The 21,930-nt window shown below is 49.2% G+C and overlaps 1 protein-coding gene across 4 annotated transcripts in view; it reads right to left on the reverse strand.

Annotated features, from left to right (window-relative positions):
* ACACB (acetyl-CoA carboxylase beta) overlaps nucleotides 1-21,930 on the reverse strand; it is a 108,848-nt gene that overhangs the window by 22,910 nt on the left and 64,008 nt on the right. For 3 of the 4 annotated variants that reach the window (XM_043971220.1, XM_043971244.1, XM_043971236.1), the window contains 15 exons: nucleotides 21,216-21,296; nucleotides 18,233-18,333; nucleotides 15,506-15,594; nucleotides 15,282-15,406; nucleotides 12,986-13,099; nucleotides 12,683-12,796; nucleotides 10,920-11,009; nucleotides 9,404-9,522; nucleotides 7,390-7,527; nucleotides 6,740-6,839; nucleotides 5,170-5,277; nucleotides 3,211-3,267; nucleotides 2,952-2,993; nucleotides 2,106-2,321; nucleotides 798-953 (listed from right to left, as the gene is read on the reverse strand). In XM_043971220.1, coding sequence (XP_043827155.1) covers nucleotides 798-953; nucleotides 2,106-2,321; nucleotides 2,952-2,993; nucleotides 3,211-3,267; nucleotides 5,170-5,277; nucleotides 6,740-6,839; nucleotides 7,390-7,527; nucleotides 9,404-9,522; nucleotides 10,920-11,009; nucleotides 12,683-12,796; nucleotides 12,986-13,099; nucleotides 15,282-15,406; nucleotides 15,506-15,594; nucleotides 18,233-18,333; nucleotides 21,216-21,296 — 1,650 coding nt within the window. The remainder of the gene's footprint in view (nucleotides 1-797; nucleotides 954-2,105; nucleotides 2,322-2,951; nucleotides 2,994-3,210; nucleotides 3,268-5,169; nucleotides 5,278-6,739; nucleotides 6,840-7,389; nucleotides 7,528-9,403; nucleotides 9,523-10,919; nucleotides 11,010-12,682; nucleotides 12,797-12,985; nucleotides 13,100-15,281; nucleotides 15,407-15,505; nucleotides 15,595-18,232; nucleotides 18,334-21,215; nucleotides 21,297-21,930) is intronic. The other variant, XM_043971229.1, reaches the window with a different exon arrangement.

Consider the following 21,930-nt stretch of genomic DNA (forward strand, 5'->3'; position numbering starts at 1 on the left):
TGTCTGACCTAGAGGAGTGACCCAAGGACCCCTGGGCAGTGCCATCTGTCCCACCGATGGACCCTTAGCCCACTTAGCACAGATGGGCTCTCTGTCTGCCCTGCAGCTAAATGTAACTGCAGGTGGGGACTTTTCCGATGAGCATGAGTTTCTTCAGGGCAGGGACTTTCGTATTGTGTACCCAAAAGTAACACAAATTTAATATTAAAAATTAAAAGTTAATAATAAGTACTTTTCATCCATTCACCTGTGCTTTCACTACTTTTTTTTTTTTTTTAGTGAGGCAATTGGAGTTAAGTGACTTGCCCAGAGTCACACAGCTAGTAAGTGTGTTAAGTGTCTGAGGCTGGATTTGAACTCAGGTACTCCTGACTCCAAGGCCGGTGCTCTATCCACTGTGCCACCTAGCTGCCCCTCACTACTTTTGCCAATTGGATCAACAAGGGGCTTAATTCTTAACCAAACTCCAAACCCCCATTACATGCAATTACTCTCTTCTAAGGAAACTGAAGTGATCTGGGAGTCCCCCCAAAGCAGCCTAATGGAGAAGATGGTGGATGTGGATCGGACCCCAAACACCCGCCTACCATATAGAGGAGGCTGGTGCATTCCCGCAAGGAGTGAGTCTCATTAGCCACCTGTTCATAGCTCCCAATTAACTCCTCTTTGTCCCTTCCCACGCTACTGAAAGGTGCAGGGACAAAGAAATGTGAGCGGCCATTCCTACTGTGATGGTCAAGCTGGTTCCTACAAAGCCCCCTCCCCAAACACCCCCACCACAGAACCAAGGATCAGACCTTGGAAGGGTCCATGATGACCGTGGGGACAAAGTTGAGGAAGATGTGGTTGCAGTCGGTGCGGACGCTGGTGTTGTTGAAGGCCACCTCCAGCTCATCCATGGCCTCCAAGAGCAGCCGTTCCCCCTCGTTCTGCAGGTACTCAAAGGAGGCCTCCTGTCAGCAAAGAAGGATGAGAGACAGCCGGATCAGCGATCAGATTTGATGCAAGAACAAGCCAGTCTTGACCCAGGTACTGACAAGGAAACCTTCCCTGTCCTTCTAATAGGGAGGTGGTGGACCCAGGGTACAGAATGCTGTATGCATCAGATGCTGTTGCTGCTTCTGCTGAGATGTTTTCCTTTGTCATAAGGGAAGGTGCTTTGGGGTGAAAGTGAAGGATCCAGAAGTAACTGTGGTATGACAAATGACAAGCCTCAATTTGCCCCCCCCCCTTTTTTTTTAGTGAGGCAATTGGGGTTAAGTGACTTGCCCAGGGTCACACAGCTAGTAAGTGTTAAGTGTCTGAGGCTGGATTTGAACTCAGGTCCTCCTGACTCCAGGGCCAGTGCTCTATCCACTGCGCCATCTAGCTGCCCCTCCACTGGATAGCACCATGCTTGACCTGGGAGTCAGGGAAACCCAGACTTCCATCCACCAGAGGCACTGGTGAGCTGTAGGGGCAAAGGCCAATCCCTTCACGTTTCCTGATCTTACTTCATACCGGCTCTAATAAGAGCCCACCAAGGGAATACCCCACAAACTTTAAAATGCCATAGAAATGGTAGTTATCATTCTCCCTCACTGTGCAGCCTTAGACAAGGCGCTCAGCATCTCTGGGCAAGTTTCACACCCACAACATTCAAGCAGAGTCTAAACAACTAATGTGGAGAGGATTTCTAGAACAATAATTAATAACAAGGAGATGAATAATAATACAAACAATAGCTAAACAAATACCTAAAGTCTGCAAAATGTTTGATATAAACTCCCTCTTTCGAGATGGCCAAATGACCATCCTTTTGTTAATAACATTCTGGCTGTATTAATAAAATGATTAAATTACCAAGAAAAAAAATAAATTTTCTCTTTGGACCCTAACAAGAACCCTCTAAGGCAGATGTTGTCATTATTTCCCATTATATATATTAAGAAACAGAGGATGAGAGACATCACACATGTGTGTGTGTGTGTGTGTGTGATGGTAGGATTTGAATCCAGATCTTCCCGAAGCCAGTCCTGCGCTGCCTCTCTGGGACTTGATGATCCCTGCCTATGCTGAGAAGTGGGTTGCAGCATCTGCCATGACCTTGCCCCAGCCTCCAGTACCTTGGTGATGAGGTCTGAGTGCCTGATGATGGCGCGGATGAAGAACCGGTGGTCGGTCACTTCAGTGCCTTCCTTCACTCGGGCAGCGCCCAAGTAAAGATGCATCTTGTGGTTTGCGCAGGGCACGGCCTTCAGCTCAAAGTTCCGCATCCGATTCAGCTCCAGCTGGAAGGCCAGGGCAGGTTCCAAATGGCGGTAAATTCTATCTTCAGCAAACTGGGGACAAAGCAGGAAAAATCAGCACAAAACCTCTGCTTGTTCAGACCCTCTAAAAGGCCAACCAACAGGGTGCGATGTAGCGTTAGGGCCCGGGGAAGTGGGGGGAGAAATGAGGTGGGGGACGTGGAAGGCCATAAGAACACCCTCTCCCATAGGCGGCACTCAACACGACTCTAACATAGAACAGGTGCAAAGGCTTATGGGAGACAGAATAGCTCATTTCTGACCCCGAGCTCTAGGAGGACCATCAGCAAAGGCTTTCTGGAGGAGGTGGCGCCTGAGTTAGGTGGAGATGGAAGAAAGGGCATTCCAGAATAGGAAACAGCACAGGCAAAGGCAAGGGGGTGGGAAAGTCCTGGATACGTTAAAGGGACAGTGCCTTGGATTAGGAGAGCTGCTATCTGCCACCTGTGTGACCTTGGGTGGGTTCCTTTCCCTCTCTGGGACTCAAGTTTGCTCATTTGTAAAAGTAGGGGGGCTGGGCTAGATGATGTCTACGTGCCCTTCCCACTGTGATCCTGGGAAGAGTTTGGCCGGCTCTATGAACATTAGCCCCGTGCGGCTGGAGGGCAGGCCGGGCTATGGGAGTGCAACATTCTAACACATGGGACGGACATTTGGTCATACCTCGTCTCTTGCTCTGAATGTAAAAAACTTAGGAAATTCTCTCTGTAAAAAAGAAAGTCACAGAAAAGAAAAATCAATCCAGAGAAAAGGGCCCAGAGATGACTTACCAGGAATCAGGCCAACAGTGCCGCTACCCTAATGTATGAGGGTGCCATTCTCCTTTGCCCCAATGACCCATCCCTGGCCATGCCAGTGGGGGGACCGAATTTCCAAGGCACTGTAATGGGTCTAGAAAGGTCGAGGAGACCCACACACTCACCTCTTGTGCAATGAGAAAGGTGATTCTCCGGAGGCCGTATTCCACAAGGACGTGTTTCTGTGTTTAAAGGAGGTGACAAATGAGTGTCATTGTCTGTGTGTGGGATCACCACCAGGAGGCCCTTTGGGAACGTGGGGGGGATGGGGAAAAGGGGTGCCTGAGGGATCCTGCATAGAGTAAAGAGCCCAGCACAGGACGCCAAGGCCAAGACAGAGAAGGGGTGGCCACCAGCGAGGCGGCTTGACTGGTGCAGTTAGTGACATTTTACATTGGTCACCCTTGCTCAGACCAGCAGAAAAGGACTTCCGTCTATGCCCCTTTGGGGAAGACTAGCCAATTCTGCTAGGGGTTCAGAGCGGGAAAGGCCCTGCAGGCCAACTAGCCTGACCCAGACCCGAACAAGAATCATCTCTACAGAATCCCCAAGCAGGAGCCATCTGGCCTCTGTGGGGAGACCTCCAGGGAGGGGAGACCCGCTGCCCTTCTATGACAGCCTTTCATGTTCCGCTTTCCCCTCCCCGTGTTAAATATCCCCACGTCTTCAACTGTTCCCCACACCTTATGCTTCTACCCACTATTTTTGTGTAACTTTGTCCTTCTGCACACGTCCAGCTAGACTGTAAGCACCGTGCAGGCAGGAGCCATAGCTTAATTATCTCTGCTTCTTTCTTTGCACCTCACAGACTGGCACAAGACACAAGGTAAGACCTGAGATTTCTGGGAAATGTTCAGCTGGACAAAGTAGGACTTCTGTCCTGTGCTTGTTGTTCCCAGGTAGGTACAGGGCCCTGGGCTAGGAGGGGCATGGAGGGGAGAAGGGAGAAAGGGGGAAGCTGTGGAATGGGGCAAGACTTTGTCCCTGACTGCTAGGAGTTCATCCTGTCCGATCCTAGATAAGATGTCCACCCAAGTCACTACAATGCAAGGCAGTATCTGCCAAGAGCCCTAGGGAGGGGAAGGAGTAAAATACTCTGCTAGTAGCAAAGGGAAGTCACGTCTGGGTGGGGAGAAGACATTCAGAGTTGGGGTCCAACTGACCTTCCCAGCCCTATCTCAGAGGAGCCCCCATGCTCCAGCCAAGTGTGCCTCTTCGCCCCTCCCCAAACAATTCTTCTCCTCTCCTCCCGCCATCTCTAAGAGGTGCTCTCCACCTCCCAGCTCCCCAGCCCTGCCAGATGAGCCCCATGGCCTCCGTCCAGGTTCTACTCTGCCCCTGGCTCTGCCCCATGGTCCTCCCAGCTCCCGGCCAGAAGCAATCTTGGCACACTCTCCCAGCATCTCATTGGTGAGGTTCTAGCTCACAGACCTGATTTTGTATGATAGTCCCAGCCCACGTCTACAGCAAACAACCTTAGGAGAGGGGCAGGGCCGACAGGATCGCTAAATCCACCATGCGGAGAAGGAATGTGAGGCCCATGGTCACCCAGAGCCCCTGGCTGATGTGGATCGGAAATCAGGTCTCCAGACTGCATGTCTAACCAGCACCTCCCCACACCAAGCTGCCTCAAGAATCCTCAGGTATGCCTCTTTATTTCTCCCCCAACCTCATCAACCACGCCCTAGACGCAGCAGGGGCGGATAAAAGTTGATGGTGCCTCTGAATACGTGTAGATTCTTTTCACTTACAGAGGCCAGAAAGGGGCCCCGGGCCGAGCCCCCAGCCTGAGCCTCCCGCCGTGGGCCTGGGCACTGGTGACCTGAGCCCTCGTCTACGACAGGGAGCCCACAGGAGCCGGCTCACAAGGCAGCCTGGGCAGACACACGTGAGCGTCATGGTGACCCCTGGCCAGCATCCACATAGTGCCTTGGGTGCGGCCTCCTCGTGTCTCACGGCACTGGGTTCCTCCCCTGCCCCCCACAACCAATGAAGGAGGTGCCCAGAAGCCCCAGCCCATCCTCGCCAACATCCCACGAGATCCAGAGAGTCCAGCAGGACCTCAGGGACAACACAGTCAGTACCTTGGACTGCACAAACGTCCGGAAGATTGGCACCAGTTCCTCGTCCTCAAGGTGGTCTGAACATTGGACGGCGACATTCAAAATGTGGATGGGCTCCTCCTTCATATACTGCAAGTTCAGATGAGAGGGAGAGTGAGAGAGAACAAGGAAGGAAGAAGGGGGGAAGAGACAGAGCAACAGAGTCAGAGAGGAGAGAGACAGAGAAGAAGAAAGACAGAGAGAGGAGAGACAGGAGAGAGACGGACACAGAGAGAGAGACAGAGACATAGAACAAGAGAGACAGGAGAGAGACAGAAAGAGGAGAGACAGAGAGAAAGAGAACAAGAGAGAGACAGAGAGAGAAGAGACAGGAAAGAGACAGACACAGAGAGACACAGAGAGGAGACAGGAGAGAGACAGACACAGAGAGACAGAGACAGAGAGGAGAGAGAGAACAAGAGAGAGACAGAGAGAGAAGAGACAGGAAAGAGACAGAGACAGAGAGACACAGAGAGGAGACAGGAGAGAGACAGACACAGAGAGACAGAGACAGAGAGGAGAGAGAGAACAAGAGAGAGACAGAGAAAGGAGAGACAGGAGAGAGACAGAACAAGAGAGAAACAGAGAGAGGAGAGACAGGAGAGAGACAGACACAGAGAGACAGAGACAGAGAGGAGAGAGAGAACAAGAGAGAGATAGAGACAGGAGAGACAGGAGAGAGACAGAGAGACACAGAAAGGAGAGAGACAGAAAACAAGAGAGAGAGAGAGAGATGATAGACAGGAGAGAGACAGAGAGATGATAGACAGGAGAGAGACAGAGAAACAGAGTCAGAGAGGAGAAAGCCAGAAACAGAGAACGAGAGAGAGGGAGAGACAGAGACAGAGAGAGACAGAGAGACAGAGACAGAGAGAGACAGAGAGACAGACAGAGACAGGAGAGAGACACAGAGACACACAGAGACAGAGACAGAGACAGAGGAGAGAGCCAGAAACAGAGAACAAGAAAGAGACAGAGAGAGGAGAGACAGAGAAAAAAGAGATAGAAAGAAACAAATATGGACACAGACAAAGAAACAGAGATAAAGACAGAGCTAGAGAGAGACAGAAAAAGGAGAGACAGAGACAGAGAGGAGAGAGCCAGAAACAGAGAACAAGAGACAGAGAAAAAAGAGATAGAGGAGAGAGAAGGGAAAGAGAAACAGATATGGACACAGACAGAGAAATAAAGACAGAGCTAGAGAGAGACAGAGAGAGGAGAGACAGAGAGGAGAGAGAGAAAGGGAGAGACAAACATACACAGAGAGAGACAGAGACAGAGATAGAGACATACAGACAGACACAGAGAGGGAAGTTGACTGCTCCCACATGCCTGGGCAGGGCCCTCCTGGCAGAATCTTCTTCTTCTTTTTTTTTTTTTTTTTGGTGAGGCAATTGGGGTTAAGTGACTTGCCCAGGGTCACACAGCTAGTAAGTGTCAAGTATCTGAGGCTGGATTTGAACTCAGGTCCTCCTGAATCCAGGGCCAGTGCTCTATCCACGGCACCACCTAGCTGCCCCCTGGCAGAATCTTTGTCCAGTGGCTCACTCACCTTGCAGTCTTCCTCGGAGTACAGCATGGACCGGGCCTCGCTGAAGAGGGGGCTCTCCTTAGCCAGGTTTGCGAAACAGGAAATGACTTCATCAAAGTTTCTAGTGGGGTTCAAAGCAGCCAGGGTGGGAAGAGTCAGGGACTTCCCAGCCTGACCCAGAGGGGACAAGCTGCTATGCGAGGCACACTGCTCATGCTCAAAGGGATTTGAGCCATGGGCCACCATGGGGTATCCCTGGGGCCTGAGGCAGCCCTCCCCTACTTACTCTGGGTGGGCCAAGGACTTTTCTTTGGGGTAAGAAAATATTCCTGCTCCTCTTCCCTGGGCAGTCTCATGAGGGTTTGCCCTGTTCTGGGGGGAGGCATCATGGGGTAGAGGAAAGACCCCTGCCCCAGGTTCCGTGAGATCTAGTTTGAATCTTGGCTCTGCCAAGGCTCACAGGAGAGCCCTGGGGCACAGGCCAAAGAGCGCCAGGCGTAGTGTGTGCATGTGTACATACATGTGCATTCATGTGTGCATACGTGTGTGTGTGGGGGGGTGCATGTGTGCTCAGACAAGTCCCAGCCCCTCCCGCCCGGAGCTCCATTTCCTCAGCTCTAAGGCCATTTTCCCAGGCCCGGGGTTCTATGGGAAGACGCTCTGTTCGGTACCTGACAAAATCCTCGAATCGGTGAAAGGCAACCATGGCTCCCATCCTCTGGCAGAGAGGGGAGAAGCCGCTGTCCATGAACAGCTCAGTGCTGTGCCGCAGCAGGTCAGGGTTGGTGACGCTGACGGGAAGAGCCATTCTGCAGGGAGGACCGAGAGACAGCAAGTCAGAGGCCTGGGGAAACTCGGGGCATCCACCGAAGCCAAGGGCCTCTGCCACCGAGGGATTGATCCATTCAGAGAATCCTCTCCGTGCCTCCCTGGCCACAACCACCCTGGGACAGACACAATGGTGCATGGGCGGCACCACTCATACTTCATTTGATCCTCACAACAACTCCAGGAGGTAGGTGCTCTTATTTCCCCCATTCTATAGGTGAGGAAACTGAGGCACACAGAAATGAAGTGACTTGCCCAGAGTCACAAATCTAGCTGTCTGAGGTTGGATTTGAACCCAGCTCTTCTTGACTCCAAGCCCAGTACTCTATTCACAGTGCCACCCAGCTAGGAGAGGGATCAGTCATATTGGGCTGACTTCCCTGGCGGCCAAGAAACTACACGGAATCTTATTTCCCATTTGGACAGAGGACGTCACTCTGCTACTACTCCGAGTCTTCAGACAAACTCAGCAGTTTCCATTGCACAAGAATGAACCTCTGAACTTTCAGGAGGTGCAGGGGAAGGATGGTGTGGAGTCAGGAGACCCAGGTGTGAATCCTGCCACTGCTCTTTCCTCTCTCCTGTTCAGAGGGCCCCTGGAGGCTCCTTGTGGTGATGACATGCTTGTGTGACCTTGGGCAAATCACTCTACTTCCCTGAGCCTCAGTTTCCTCTTCTGTAAAAGGAAGAGGCTAAACTAGAGGATCCCTCAGGTTCCTCCCCAACTCTGACCCCCTGGATCCTGAGTCATGGTCCCCTTCTTTTCAGGCATCAGCATGAGCGCCCTCTCAAGAGGAGTCGAACCCTGGGCCCTCACTGCGTCAAGACCACTCCATGTACCAGTCTTTAGGCATTTGTTGAGCCCCTACTCTCCAAAAGAATTTCCAGCCACAAGCGTTTGCCTTTGCAGTTCCTGAAGGTTCTAGCAAATCACCTAGCCATTCAAAGCTGAGAGAAATGGGAGCACCTCTCCTCTTCTCCAGCCTGGAAACTCTTAATGTCATCATTAAAATGGAAGCATTTTCCTTCTCAGGAAAGGGAAATCCTTTTTTTTTTTTTCTTTTCCTTGCTTTTTTTTTTTTTTGTGAGGCATTTATTATTTTTTTTTTTTGCAGGGCAATGAGCGTTAAGTGACTTGCCCAGGGTCACACAGCTAGTGTCAAGTGTCTGAGGCCCAGATTTGAACTCAGGTCCTCCTGACTCTGGGGCTGGTGCTCTATCTACTTTGCCACCTAGCTGCCCCAGTAATCCTTTTTTTAAAAATCCCAGATGATTAGGAAAGTCCCTGCTCAGTTTTGAGCGAGGACGAGCCCACCTCCCCAACTGATCACCAAACAAAGCTCAAGTCCAAGTGGAAAACAAGCATCCCAGAGAGACCGTCCCAGCCCCAAATCGAATCTCAGGAGCCCATGGGGAGCCAGGAACCCAAGGAAAGAGGAGAGAGGAAGAACAAAGGCCAAATCCCTGGGGGAAAGGGAGATTTTAGGTTCCAAGAACCACACTCTACCTGACCAGTATAGGGGTGTGCACTCTGAAATAAGATTGTGGAAAAATGAGAGAGTGAGCTAAGGCGCTATCACAAGATGTCACGAGGGGAGAAGATGCAAGGCAACCGTCGCACGTCCCCCTCCAGATGGCAGAGAAGCCGCTTTGGAAAATGACTCTCCGAGGAATGAGGACACAGACTAAGCCGTGACCAGCCATCAAGACAACGGCACGAGGTTGCGTGCCCCTTTCCAGCAGTCACGGGTGGGGAAGAAAGCCCTGCATGCTCTGGAGAGGGAGGCAGGGAGGCCAGGAGCTGGGGCTGGGACCACAGGAAGGGAGCGGGGGTGGGGGAGCAGGGCCGGCCCGTACCGGTTCGGATGGGACGAGGGCAGCATGAACTGGAATTCCACCACACAGGTGCCATCTGGAAGCTGCCGGTGCTGCAGGCTGTTCAGCTCGTAGGCGATGTAGCCTCTACGGACATACACCTGAGACAGGGAGGAGCACAGGAGGTGGTGGCGGCTCAGACCAACCCACATCAAACTAATCAGGCAAAATCGGGGTGACGAACCACACAAGCAGAGGCTGCTTTCCCAAAGGTGTGGGGCTGAGGTCTTCCTTGAGGGCAGGAATGATCTCATTTGTCCATTTGTACCCCCAGCACTTAGCACAGAGCTTGGCATACAGTAAGCACTTAATAAATGTTCATTTATTTATTCACTCACTCATTCATTCGTTCACTTTTTCACTCATTCGTTTGTTCACTTGTTCATTCATTCATTCATCCACTCAGTCATTTGTTTACTCATTTATTCATTCATTTGTTCACTCACTCATTCACTCATTCATTCGTTCATTCATTTACTCATTCATTCATTTGTGCCCAGAACACTTTCCCCAAAAAGGCTAATGGGACTTGTGGCTGAAGCCTTCCAGGGCCCAGCAGAACTTCTGGGCACGCCAGGAGGAAGGCGTAGGGTGAGTTGGAGAAAAAGCATGCTGGGCTTGGAGCAAGCCCATGCTGGGCTTTGGGCAAAACAGAGAGAGTGACAGGAGCAGTCAGCTCCCAGCAAACCGTGGACCTCAGCATCCTGTTCTGGGAGATTCTCTCGGCTCTGGCTTCTCTGACTGGTGACCCGCTCACTCACTCAGCTTAACTCTTGGGGCTCAGACACTGCAGACATTCTGAGAGCAGAGCCTGGTCTGGTTGGGGGGGCTCCTTCCTTCCTTCCCCGGGGGATGCCCACCTCCCCTGCCCCAGACAACCCCTTTTTCTCCTCCCCCTGCTCCAGGTCTTCCCCAAAGGCTAACTGGTCCACGTGGTCCAGAGAGCCAAGCTACAGGGTCTAAGGGAAAGCAAACACACTCCCTTACAAGGCTGATCCCCCTCCGCAAGTCACACAGATGGTAACCACGCTCATCCCTCCTGATACTTCTTGCCAAGGTCTTCCCTAAGCTGGCCTGACTGGGGGATCAGCAGAGCTGGGCTGCTCCCAGCTTTGCCTCTACTGCCTGTGACCCTGGGCAAATCACTTTCTCACTTGGGCCTTTGGCATCTTCACGTAGGGACGGATGGGAAGTGGGCGAGAAACTCACTCCACCCCATCCTGCTCTCAAACTGCTGAGCCTGGAAGCCCTTCGGGAAGGGTCAGGATTTGGGTGGAGAACCAGCCCAGTAGCACAGACCCTCAGAATGGGCTCTGGGACCCATTGGTAGGCAGAGCTTGGATTCCAGGCCTGGCTGGGACCCAGAACCCACCCCCAGGGTTCTTGCCACATCCGTAAGATGGGGAAGGTGGGCGCCATTGAAGCCCCCTTCCTGTTCGCCTCGCACACGGTGCTTGAGGCTTGGGGGGTCCACGCAGGCAGCTGGCACAGTACTCACCTCCAGAGAGGCCATGCAGACCACCTGGTTAACATGGTAGAAGAAGTTGGGCAAGACATCGAATATGGTGGTTTCTGAAAGGATCAGTTTCTAGAGGAAAAGGAGAAACAAGTCAGGAAGGCTCCATCATTCATCACAGAAAATGAGAAACAGTACCTGTGGGTAGACCAGGCAGGAGGGCCCGTGCTTTATAAAGACGTAGGTTAACAGAGAAAGAGGAAGGAGGTGCAGGTGGGGCACGTGGTAGGGCTGGCTCAGTCGGGGCCCCTGGGCCTTAGGGTCCCCTTGGCCCATCTCTTAAGCCAGGGCTGCAACATCAACTCCACAAAGTTGGGAATGTGGCCTCATCTATAACCTTCGGTACTTTTACGCAATGCTCACAGTCTACAGAAAAGGCCTAATGAATGAATGAAACACAGGCAGCAGTAGTGCCCACAGCATGAGGGCCCCAAAACAAATGTCCAAATAACATGGTGTCTATCAATAGCATGAGAAGAAAAAAGTAGTCTAGTAGAAAGAGTGCTGGAGAGTCCTGGGTTTGAATCCTACCCCTGACACTGACTAGCTGGGTGACTTATCCTCAGAGCTTCAGCCCTTAGGATGTCTTCACAGGTGTTATTCAGACCCCCGTGGGAGCTCCTGCCAAACAGAGTGGGAGCAGGAGGAGGGGGGGGGGTCCCTTCTCCTGGGAGTTGTGATGAAATAATGGGATTTAGCAGATACTCAAAGACCCACCTGGAGATTAATCTAGACTGATTGAATCAAGTGAGAGTGATTGACTGCTGATTAGCCTACTTCAAGTTAACTAGATTGTAATCACACCTGGCTATCCCTTAAGAAGGTATTGTTCTCAGAAGCTAGACTGTGAACTCAACTTGAGAACACCTTCAAAACCAATGGATTTGGATGATGCCAACCAATCAGCTTGAAGCAGTGTGTAAGGACCGCCTCTGTTCCAGACCTATAAAGAGCTTCCACAATCAGCTTGCTAGAGTGTTCCTGATTAAAGCAGGCTCGTGGAGGAGGACTTCAGGAAGAACCCAACCAGGCTGAAACTCTAGGCTAGGTAGGTAGGACTTCTTTTTCTTAACTTTCTGAACTCCTTGTTAATACCTGTATGCTTTAATAAATGTTTAATGCCCAAAGACTGGTGCTGAATCTTCTAATTTAAGGCGATCACACAATATAGATTTTAAACATCACAGAGTAACCAACTCTGCCATCAGGAATGGAAAAGGTGGGGGCAGCTAGGTGGTGCAGTAGATAAAGCACCGGCCCTGGAGTCAGGAGGACCTGAGTTCAAATCTGGTCTCAGATACTTGACATTTACTAGCTGTGTGACCCTGGGCAAGTCACTTAACTCCAACTGCCCCACCAAAAAAAAAAAAAAAAAAGAATGGAAAAGGGAGGGGGCAGCTAGGTGGTATAGTAGATAAAGCACCAGCCCTGGATTCAGGAGGACCTGAGTTCAAATCCAGCCTCAGACACTTGACACTTACTAGCTGTGTGACCCTGGGCAAGTCACTTAACCCTCATTGCCCTGCAAAAAAAAAAAAAAAGAATGGAAAAGGGAAGCCTGGGTAACGTCTCCATGGGAAGAGGCCAGGGCATAAACAGATCCCGCTGTCCATCTACCTCAAGTCTTTCAATATGTCAAAACATCTCAGCGCTCATCCCCTAAGTACCAGACTGAAAGGGAGACAGGGCGGCGGGCCAAGTTTGGAAACAGAGCCAGAGACTGTTGGGAAACAGAGCCCACTCACCTTGAGGTTTTCCGGGCAGAACTGGTGGCCATACATGTCGATGGCAGACAGGAAGATGGACTCCACCTGGTTGTGTCTGAGCTCATAGGAGGGCAGGTGGGAGGCGATCAGTACCTGAAAGGGAGGAAGCCCATGAGGAGCGGGCCGGCCACTCATCTCCAAGGTGAGCGTCTGTGCCAGGCTGATGAGCTCACCAGGAATCAGTGCCGTGTTTGGGAGCATCCCCCACGAAATCACACGTGCATGAGAATGAGCACGCGTGCCCACTCAGGACCCAGCGTGGCAGAAAACATGAGCACCCACCTGTCTGGCTCTCAAGGCTACTTTACAGTGTTCACTTTTGCTCAGCTGGGTGAGTTCACCCAGGATGGAAAGAAGCTCGTCAGTCAGCGATGGATCTGGGCCACACAACTCGTCCTTTAGGAGACAAAACATAGACACACACAAAGTGGTAAAATCTTAACGGACTTCTTTTTTCTTAAACTTTTGGGGTAATAAGCTCTTTTGGAAGTGTGACAAAGCCTAGGGACTCCTGAGAAAAGTGCTTTCAATGCATAAAATAAAATTCAAACGATGAGAAAGGAAGCTAATTATATTGAAAACAAGGTCATGGACCCAAGAGAAGAGGCTGGGCACACATCAAAGGTGGTGGCATTATAAAGCGCTCCATCACCACATGGCCCCCTCCCACTTAACCACATATCTGGTGATGCTGTAATGAGCAGCAAGAAATCCTAACCCAGAATGTGGGTGCTAGAAGAGCCCTTACGGGTCAACTACAGTCCAACCTTCTTGGGTGTTTAGATTGGGGATGGAGTTTGCCTAAGGTCACAGAGAGCCCAGGGCTCCCAGCATCCAAGCTAATGTCCCTTCCAATTCAGTTATTCGCATTAACTACCTACAATATTCTAGGGGTGAAAGATACAAAGACAAACATAGAACAGCTCTTGCCTTCAAGAAGCTTACAATCTGCCTTAGCAAAATGGCGCCCGCATAGCCAGTGGCCAGTCCTACTAAACCATCTTTCTCAAAGAGTTACCCCCCCCCCCAAGGCTTGGACACAGTCCCACTGGATCTCCTGGATAGGTCACATGCTTCTTCTCAAATGATCAATAAGGACAAGTTTTGGGAGAACATCAGAGGGGAACCCATAAGGTTTTGTTGTTGTTGTTGTTGTTTTTTGGTGAGGCAATTGGGGTTAAGTGACTTGCCCAGGGTCACACAGCCAGTAAATGTCAAGTGTCTGAAGCCGGATTTGAACTCAGGTCCTCCTGAATCCAGGGCCAGCGCCTCATCCACTGCAACATCTAGCTGCCCCTCCATAAGGTTTTAAAAGCAAGTCAGCGTGAGGGATATTTCACAGAATCACAAAAGTCTGAGCATTGGAAGAGACCTCAGAGGTTACCTAATCTAGAACAAGCATCCCTTCTAGAGCATGCCTGACGAGTGACTGTGCAGCCTGTTTGAAAACCCCAAGGAAGAGCGCAGGAGCATGTCACTTTGGGAGAGCTCTAACATTTTTCACGAACTAAATTGGCCTCTTTGTAGCTTCTACCCATTTTCCAGATCAAGTCCTTTTCTTTTCTTTCTTTTTTTTTTTTTTGGCGGGGTAATGGGGGTTAAGTGACTTGCCCAGGGTCACACAGCTAGTAAGTGTCAAGTGTCTGAGGCCGGATTTGAACTCAGGTCCTCCTGAATCCAGGACCGGTGCTTTATCCACTGCGCCACCTAGCTGCCCCTCAAGTCCTTTTCTATATAGTTGTTTGTTGGTCAGTCATTTTTTAGTCCTGTCTGACTCTTCATGACCCCATTTAGGGGTTTCTTGGCAGAGATGCTGGAGTGGTTTTGCCATTTCCTTCTCCAACTCACTTTACAGATGAGGAAACTGAGGCAAACAAGGTGACATGATTTGCCCAGGGTCACATAGTTAGTGTCTGGGGCCAAATTTGAACTCATGAAAATGACTCTTCCTGATTCCAAGCCCAGCACTCAATGCACTATGGCGCCACCTAGCTGCCCACGGCCACCTAGCTCTTAAAACACTTGAAGCTCCTAATCAGGTTCTTCTCTCATCCCCTTACCACCTCTCACTCAAGTCTTCTTTGAGGATTTGGGTTCAAAAGTCTTTTAAAAAGAGGCAGATTTAGGGGGCAGCTAGGTGGCGCAGTGGATAGAGCACCGGCCCTGGATTCAGGAGGGCCTGAATTCAAATCTGGCCTCAGACACTTAACACTTACTAGCTGTGTGACTCTGGGCAAGTCACTTAACCCCAATTGCCTCACCAAAATAAAAAAAATTTTTTTTTTTAAAGAGGCAGAATTGGTCCTAAGAGCTGAGGCTAGAAGGCTACCTTCAAAATCCAGACACCAATATGAGGCCGTCCATTATTTGGCTGGGAATATATGTGTGTGTGTGTATGTATACATGTAGGCATATATGTGTATGTATATACACACATAGATGGAGGTATATGTATGTGCATACATATACACTCATATATAGGGAGATATGTGTGTATATGCATGTATATATGTGTGTATGTGTACATACACATATGCATACATACACATATCCCTCCCTCCACCTCGGCAGGACTTACAATTAACATGGTCACCAGCAGATTCTTCTTGGCCACTTGTGCGTGAGAGAAGATGCAGTTGAGCACAGGTGACATGTCTGGCTTGAACTGTTCCCGGAGATTGATCACACACTTGTCATAGTGGGCTGGGCAGGGAGAGAAGCCACACGGTTAGACTCGCGCCTCCCTTCTGCCCCGTTACCTGCCTCTAGGCAGATAGAAGCACACCCTCACACCAGCCTTGCCTTGTTGGAAGTGATGTTCCACTTGCAGGTATTTCCTTAATAAATCTAACACCACAGTCTTCATGTAGCCACGTGTTCCGCTCCGGTACCTGAGGAAGAAGGGAGCGCATTACTGCCAGCCCCAAGGTCGGGACCAGAAGGATGCTCTGAGTGGCACCTCCTTTCTAGGGAAGGTCAAAGCCACAAGGGTCCTTAGGGTCGACCTCATCCAACCCCTTCATTTGCAAATGCCAAAATGTCTTGTATCTCCTTAGCTACGTGCCATCTCTCCCATTAGAACCCCAGCAAGGGCCCTGTTTTTGCCTTTGTGTCTCAGTAACTGGTGCTGGGGACACAAAGCATTAAATAAGGGTCTACTCGATGCCTGTTGACTGACTGATTGGTGTCCAACCCAATGGAATATGGTGTAGAGTTGGTAAAGTGCTTACACTGTCCTAGTTATACAACAATAATGGCCAAAGAGAGCACTCAGAGGGCTTGGCCCAGCAATAGCACACCCTCATTTCTTTTTTTTTTTTAATTGTATTAATTTTATTTTTTTTAGGCAATGGGGGTTAAGTGACTTGCCCAGGGTCACACAGCTAGTGAGTGTTAAGTGTCTGAGGCCGGATTTGAACTCAGGTACTCCTGACTCCAGGGCCGGTGCTCTATCCACTGCGCCACCTAGCTGCCCCGACATGCCCTCATTTCATAATTGATTTTATGTACATCCTCCTCTGACCTTCCCAACAACCTGGGAGGACAGGCAGGGTGGGGAATAGCATCCCCATTGGGTCAGAGCCAAGGCAGGGAGCTGCTGGTGGCATGGGTGATCTGTGTTCCCCGGAGGGAGGGTACTGCTAGGGAATTGGCCATTTCTGTTTTCCCCATAATCATGTGTAATAGCTCTTATTTAGGAAGCCCTTTAAGGTTTCCAAAGCACTTTAAATATGCTGTTTTACTTGGAATAACCCTGGGAGATAGGGGCTATTATTTATTTATTTATTTATTTTAGTGAGGCAATTGGGGTTAAGTGACTTGCCCAGGGTCACACAGCTAGTAAGTGTTAAGTGTCTGAGGCCGGATTTGAAGTCAGGTAGTCCTAACTCCAGGGCCGGTGCTCTATCCACTGTGCCACCTAGCTGCCCCTGTAGGGGCTATTATTAACCCCATTTTCCAGATGAGGAAACTGAGAAAAAAAGAGTTTAGGTGATGACTTGCTCATGGTCACACAGCTCATAAGTGTCTGAGGCAGGGGGCAGCTAGGTGGCGCAGTGGATAAAGCACCGGCCTTGGATTCAGGAGGACCTGAGTTCAAATCTGGCCTCAGACACTTGACACTTACCAGCTGTGTGACCCTGGGCAAGTCACTTAACCCTCATTGCCCTGCAAAAAATAAAACAAAACGTGTCTGAGGCAAGATTTGAACTCAGATCTTCCTGAGTTCCAAATCAAGCACCTTACCCACTGTGCCTCCCAGCTATATAACTGAGGGTATAAGTTTAGCCTTGCCCAGGTGACAAGAGGCCTGCCGGGGCTGGCAGAACTCTCCCTGCCATTGACATTTGTGGTTCTCAATTCAGAGGCTCTAACTTTGCCCCGTGATAGAGCCAACGATCTCAGAGAAGGGACAACTTGGCAGAGGAGAATGAAACAGGGGCTGGGCCAGAGGGAGTAGACACCTGGACTGGCTTTGAGTCTTGGGTGGGCAAACCACCTCCACTCCATGAGCCTCAGTTTCCTTCTCTGTCCAGCTGAGATCATAATAATATACCTGCTCCCTAGCTAACGAGGTTGCAATGAGGTTCAAATGAGACGGGATACATGAAAAAACCAGGAATCATCACCACAAGGTAGTCCCAGCTGTGCTTGCATCACCACGGGAACAACTGGCATAGAAATCCCCTCTCCTGAAGCCCATCGACAATTCACCGGCACTTAGAACCTGAGAAAACTGCCTGGGACACTGAGGTTAGATGATGGTCCATAGTGACACAGCTCATATGGGGGGAGGCAGCAGCTCTTCCTGACTCTAGACATGGGATATCCTGCCTCCCTTGTCATTATCCATATTCTAAAACCAAGACTGAGGTTTGGCTGGATGGCTTTTCCCCCCTAAACAACAAAATGTTTATGCAGTAATGAGGTTTTTAGCTTGCTTAATTTTTTTTTTTTTTTGGTGAGGCAATTGGGGTTAAGTGACTTGCCCAGGGTCACATAGCTAGTAAGTGTCAAGTGTCTGAGGCTGGATTTGAACTCAGGTCCTCCTGACTCCGGGGCCAGTGCTCCATCCACTGTACCACCCAGCTGCCCCAGTAATGAGGTTCTTAAAAACAAAATATAGGGGCAGCTAGGTGGTGCAGTGGATAGAGCACAGGTCCCAGATTCAAGAGGACCTGAGTTCAAATCTGACCTCAGACACTTGACACTTACTAGCTGTGTGACCCTGGGCCAGTCACTTAACCCTCATTGCCCCACAAAAAATAAAAAATATATATAAATAAACTCTCAGGGCCTAACTGATTGGAAAACGACAGAAGTTCTGTTTGCCACAATGGGAATCTGTTAATTAGTCAGAGGGTGTCCCATAATGTCAATGCATGCTCCCTTAGGTGACAGGGGCTGGGCACTGACTCTCTGCTGTCCCTGGCTACTGACCGAGCCTGCACCCGACAAAGAGTGCACTAGCAAGCCTCAATCTGCATCATGTGGTTTCAAGGTTCCCTTGCCCAAGTGGTCTCGAGTCACCTTTGGACTAGCTGCACAATACTCTGAGTGTTCATGAAGAAAACTTCTCGGTCTGCCTTCCGCTGGAGGGTTGCAGCGTGGCTGTCCAGGATGTTGGCGATCTAAATGGGGGGAAAAGAGCTCATCTAATTACTCATGACCAAGGGATCCAGTTTCCTAAAAGTCATTTTTAGCCAAATTCTGGATTCTTTCTGAAGAGGCAGGGATGGACTCATTCATCCTGAATTTCAGCTGTTCAAGGAGCCTGAGCTTTCCAAGAATAGAGGAGAGCAGGAGAGGAGAGAATCCTCTCTGAGGAATAAATACTCCCCTGCCAACAGTGGTTCCCCCACCCTGGCTCTCATAGCGCTCTTTCTCCTTGTGTGCTCATCAGGGTCAGAGGACAGCTGGGTTGATCTGGGTGCATGCCGAGGTCCAAGGACCACCCCAGCTAACTGCACAGAGGTTCACCGTCTAAGCTCCTACAGTCAGACCCACAGAATGGAGGGGCTGGGGCGTATGAATAAATGAGAGTGAATGAATGAAGCGAGCCACAAGACTCGTGCTTGTCTCAGATGGTGGCCTTGATAGTCATTCCCTAATCAAAATATGGGGGGGGGGTGAGAAAAATAAACAAGCCCCTTTGAGTCATACAAAGGGGAGAAAGATGGGGAGGCAGGATGGCAACAATAACAGCCCCTTCTTAGGAAGGGAAATAGGTGGAATCTGTTGGGTAGGTCAAACCATTAAGAATCTGTACAAGGGGCAGCTAGCTGGCACAGTGGATAAAGCACCGGCCCTGGATTCGGGAGGACCTGAGTTCAAATTTGACCTCAGACACTTGACACTTACTAGCTATGTGACCGTGGGCAAGTCACTTAACCCCAATTGCCTCACCAAAAAAAAAAAAAAAAAAAGAAAGAAAGAAGAATCTGTACACCTCTCCACGAGGAACTTCCTCTACTGATGCAGATAGCAGCACCTCCCCAGTTCTACGACTTTGCTGAGGTTACCCTGAGCCTTTTCACACTGTGGGCTTGTTATCTCTCGTCACCTTGTGGGTGACACTCTAAGCCTGTCTTGTTTGGCTCAAGTCACTGCCATGGTCTCCAAGCACGAGGGTTCACACCAGATCCCAAGGTAAGTTCCCAATGGGCATACAACTTAGACATAAAGGGAGGCGTCACAAACAGTTCACTCAGAAGAGTATGGAAGAAATTCCCTTTCTGATCTATGGAGAGGGGGAAGAGTTCACAGTCACACAAAAATAGAGAGGATCGCAGAAAACAAAACGGACAATTCTGATAACAGGAAATTAAGAAGTTTTTTGCACGGGTAAGTCCAATTGTGCTAAAATTAGAAAAGAAGTAACTAGAAAAAAAATCTTTGCAACAAGATATGGGTCTCATTTCTTATACACACACACACTGAGTATGTGCATATATGCATGTGTATGATTGTGATACAAACACATGCATATGTATTTAGTGCACACCTGTACGCATATATGAACATGCAATTATACAGATGTGTTACATGCCATAGAGTGCACCAAACATGTATAAGCATGTGTGCATGTATATGTGGCATGGCATGCAAGGCACACACGATACACATATGCCTGTATACGTACATATAACACATATCCAATGCACATACAACATATATATACATAGAATATATACAAAACACATGATACACATAAATGCATAAATATACAATATACACTATGCAATGCACATACACATAGACACATACAAATATAATACACATATATTCACATATAGGATATACACATAAAATGCACGTACATATAAGACACATGTGCACACACACATATGCCTATAGACACTATACATACACACATATAAACATTCCTAAATATACAATACATATGTATACACAATACACATTACAATTCACATACATATACATGTGTCCATCTATACATGGAATTGATTCAGTTCTACAAGAATAAGAGCCATTCTCTAACTGATAAATGGTCAAAGGATTTGAGCTTGCAATCTTCGAAGGAAGAAATCTAAGCCATTAATATCCTTATCAATAAATGCTCCAAATCTTTACTAATTAAAAAAATGCAAATTAAATAAACTCTGGGACTCCATCTCATATCCATCACATTGGCTATGTTGGTGCAAAAGAAACATGATCAACATTGGCAGGCTCTGGACAAATCAGCACAAGGATGCATTGCTGGTGGGTGGTCCACTTGGGAAAGCAATTTGGAACCCTGTCCCCAAAGTCACCGAACTGTGAATAGCCTCTGAGCCAGCCGCATCACTGCCGTGTCTATGCTCCAAAGAGATGAAAGAAAGAGAAAAAGAGCCCATGTGTGCAAAAACATCGATGGCTCTTCTTTTTGGGAAAAATAGAATAGAGACGGAAAACAGAAATGGAAACTAAGTTGGTACCCATCAACTGGGGAATGACTGAATAAATTAGGCAACATAATGCTGTTTTGCTCTAAGGAAAAATGAAAGGGGAAACTTGTAGGAACTGATGGTAAGTAATCTGTACAGAACCAGAAAAAATAATTTCTACAATAAAGGCCCCACTGCAAAGACGAACAGCTCTGAAATCTTAGGCACTCTGCTCCGTAAGCTCAGAGGAAGAATGACAAAGCCCAACAGAGGTTGATGGAAGAATGAGATACATAGTTTTTGCATGTGGACATAGCGGGCATTTGTTTTGCTGGACTGTGCATATTTGTCACAAGGGTTTTGTTTTTCTTTTCTCTTTTTTTCCCCAATGAGGCAAGGGAGAGAAAATAGATTTTTGTTCAATGGAAAAAACAACATTCTTTAAAAAAAAAAAAGATCACTGGCAGACACTGACTGGAAGGAGAGTCCAAACTGCACTAGAATAAGGGAGCACTATGTATTCAGAGCTGGAGGCGATTTTGGAAACGATGCAGCCCAACTGTGCCGTATGAAGAAGGAGAAAGGAGGCCCAGAGCCGGCCACGGCGTGGCCAAGTCACGCACCAAGTGAGTGGCTGAGCAGAGACTTGACCCAAAGTCTTCCAGTGCCTGGTCCGAGGCTCCCTCCACTACTTCACAGTCAAGCTAAGTATAAATGATAAATAAAGCGTTCAGCTTGGGCCTGGGGGCAGAACAGGCGCTCAACAAACATTGGTTCAAGCAGCGAGCACAAAGGATGGCTTCCGGCTCTTCTGTATTATCTTGGCAAGGTCCCCTTTATGTTTTTAAGCTCAGGTTATTTGGCCAAGGAGATTCTGAGAACACGGAAGGTTTCTGGGAGATTTTTTTCCATGCCTAAGTTTTTAAAGCAACCAGGGCCATTTCACCAGAAACTGGTCATTTCTGAAAGTTTGGCAAAAACCTTGAACAGAGATAATTCAGGGTTTATCTGGATTCCTACCAGATAGTCACACAAGTCTCTAGACTGTGCAAGGTTGAACTGTTGAGGTCCCAGGGTGGTTGTGAGGAAGGTGCTTGGTAAACCTTACAGAGATCCTTCCCGGGCTCTGAAAAGCTCAGGAAGAGGCTCCAAGACTGACCCAGAGTAGCCTGGGAGTCTGGCCCCTGAGGATCACAGCTGCCCACTAGGATGGTCACCAAGTGGTACATTGGGGCAGCTAGGTGGCGCAGCGGATAGAGCACCGGCCCTGGATTCAGGAGGACCTGAGTTCAAATCCGACCTCAGACACTTGACACTAGCTGCGTGACCCTGGGCAAG

The sequence above is a fragment of the Dromiciops gliroides genome, chromosome 1 (assembly GCF_019393635.1).
Source record: "Dromiciops gliroides isolate mDroGli1 chromosome 1, mDroGli1.pri, whole genome shotgun sequence".
In the NCBI taxonomy this organism is placed as follows: Eukaryota; Metazoa; Chordata; class Mammalia; order Microbiotheria; family Microbiotheriidae; genus Dromiciops; species Dromiciops gliroides.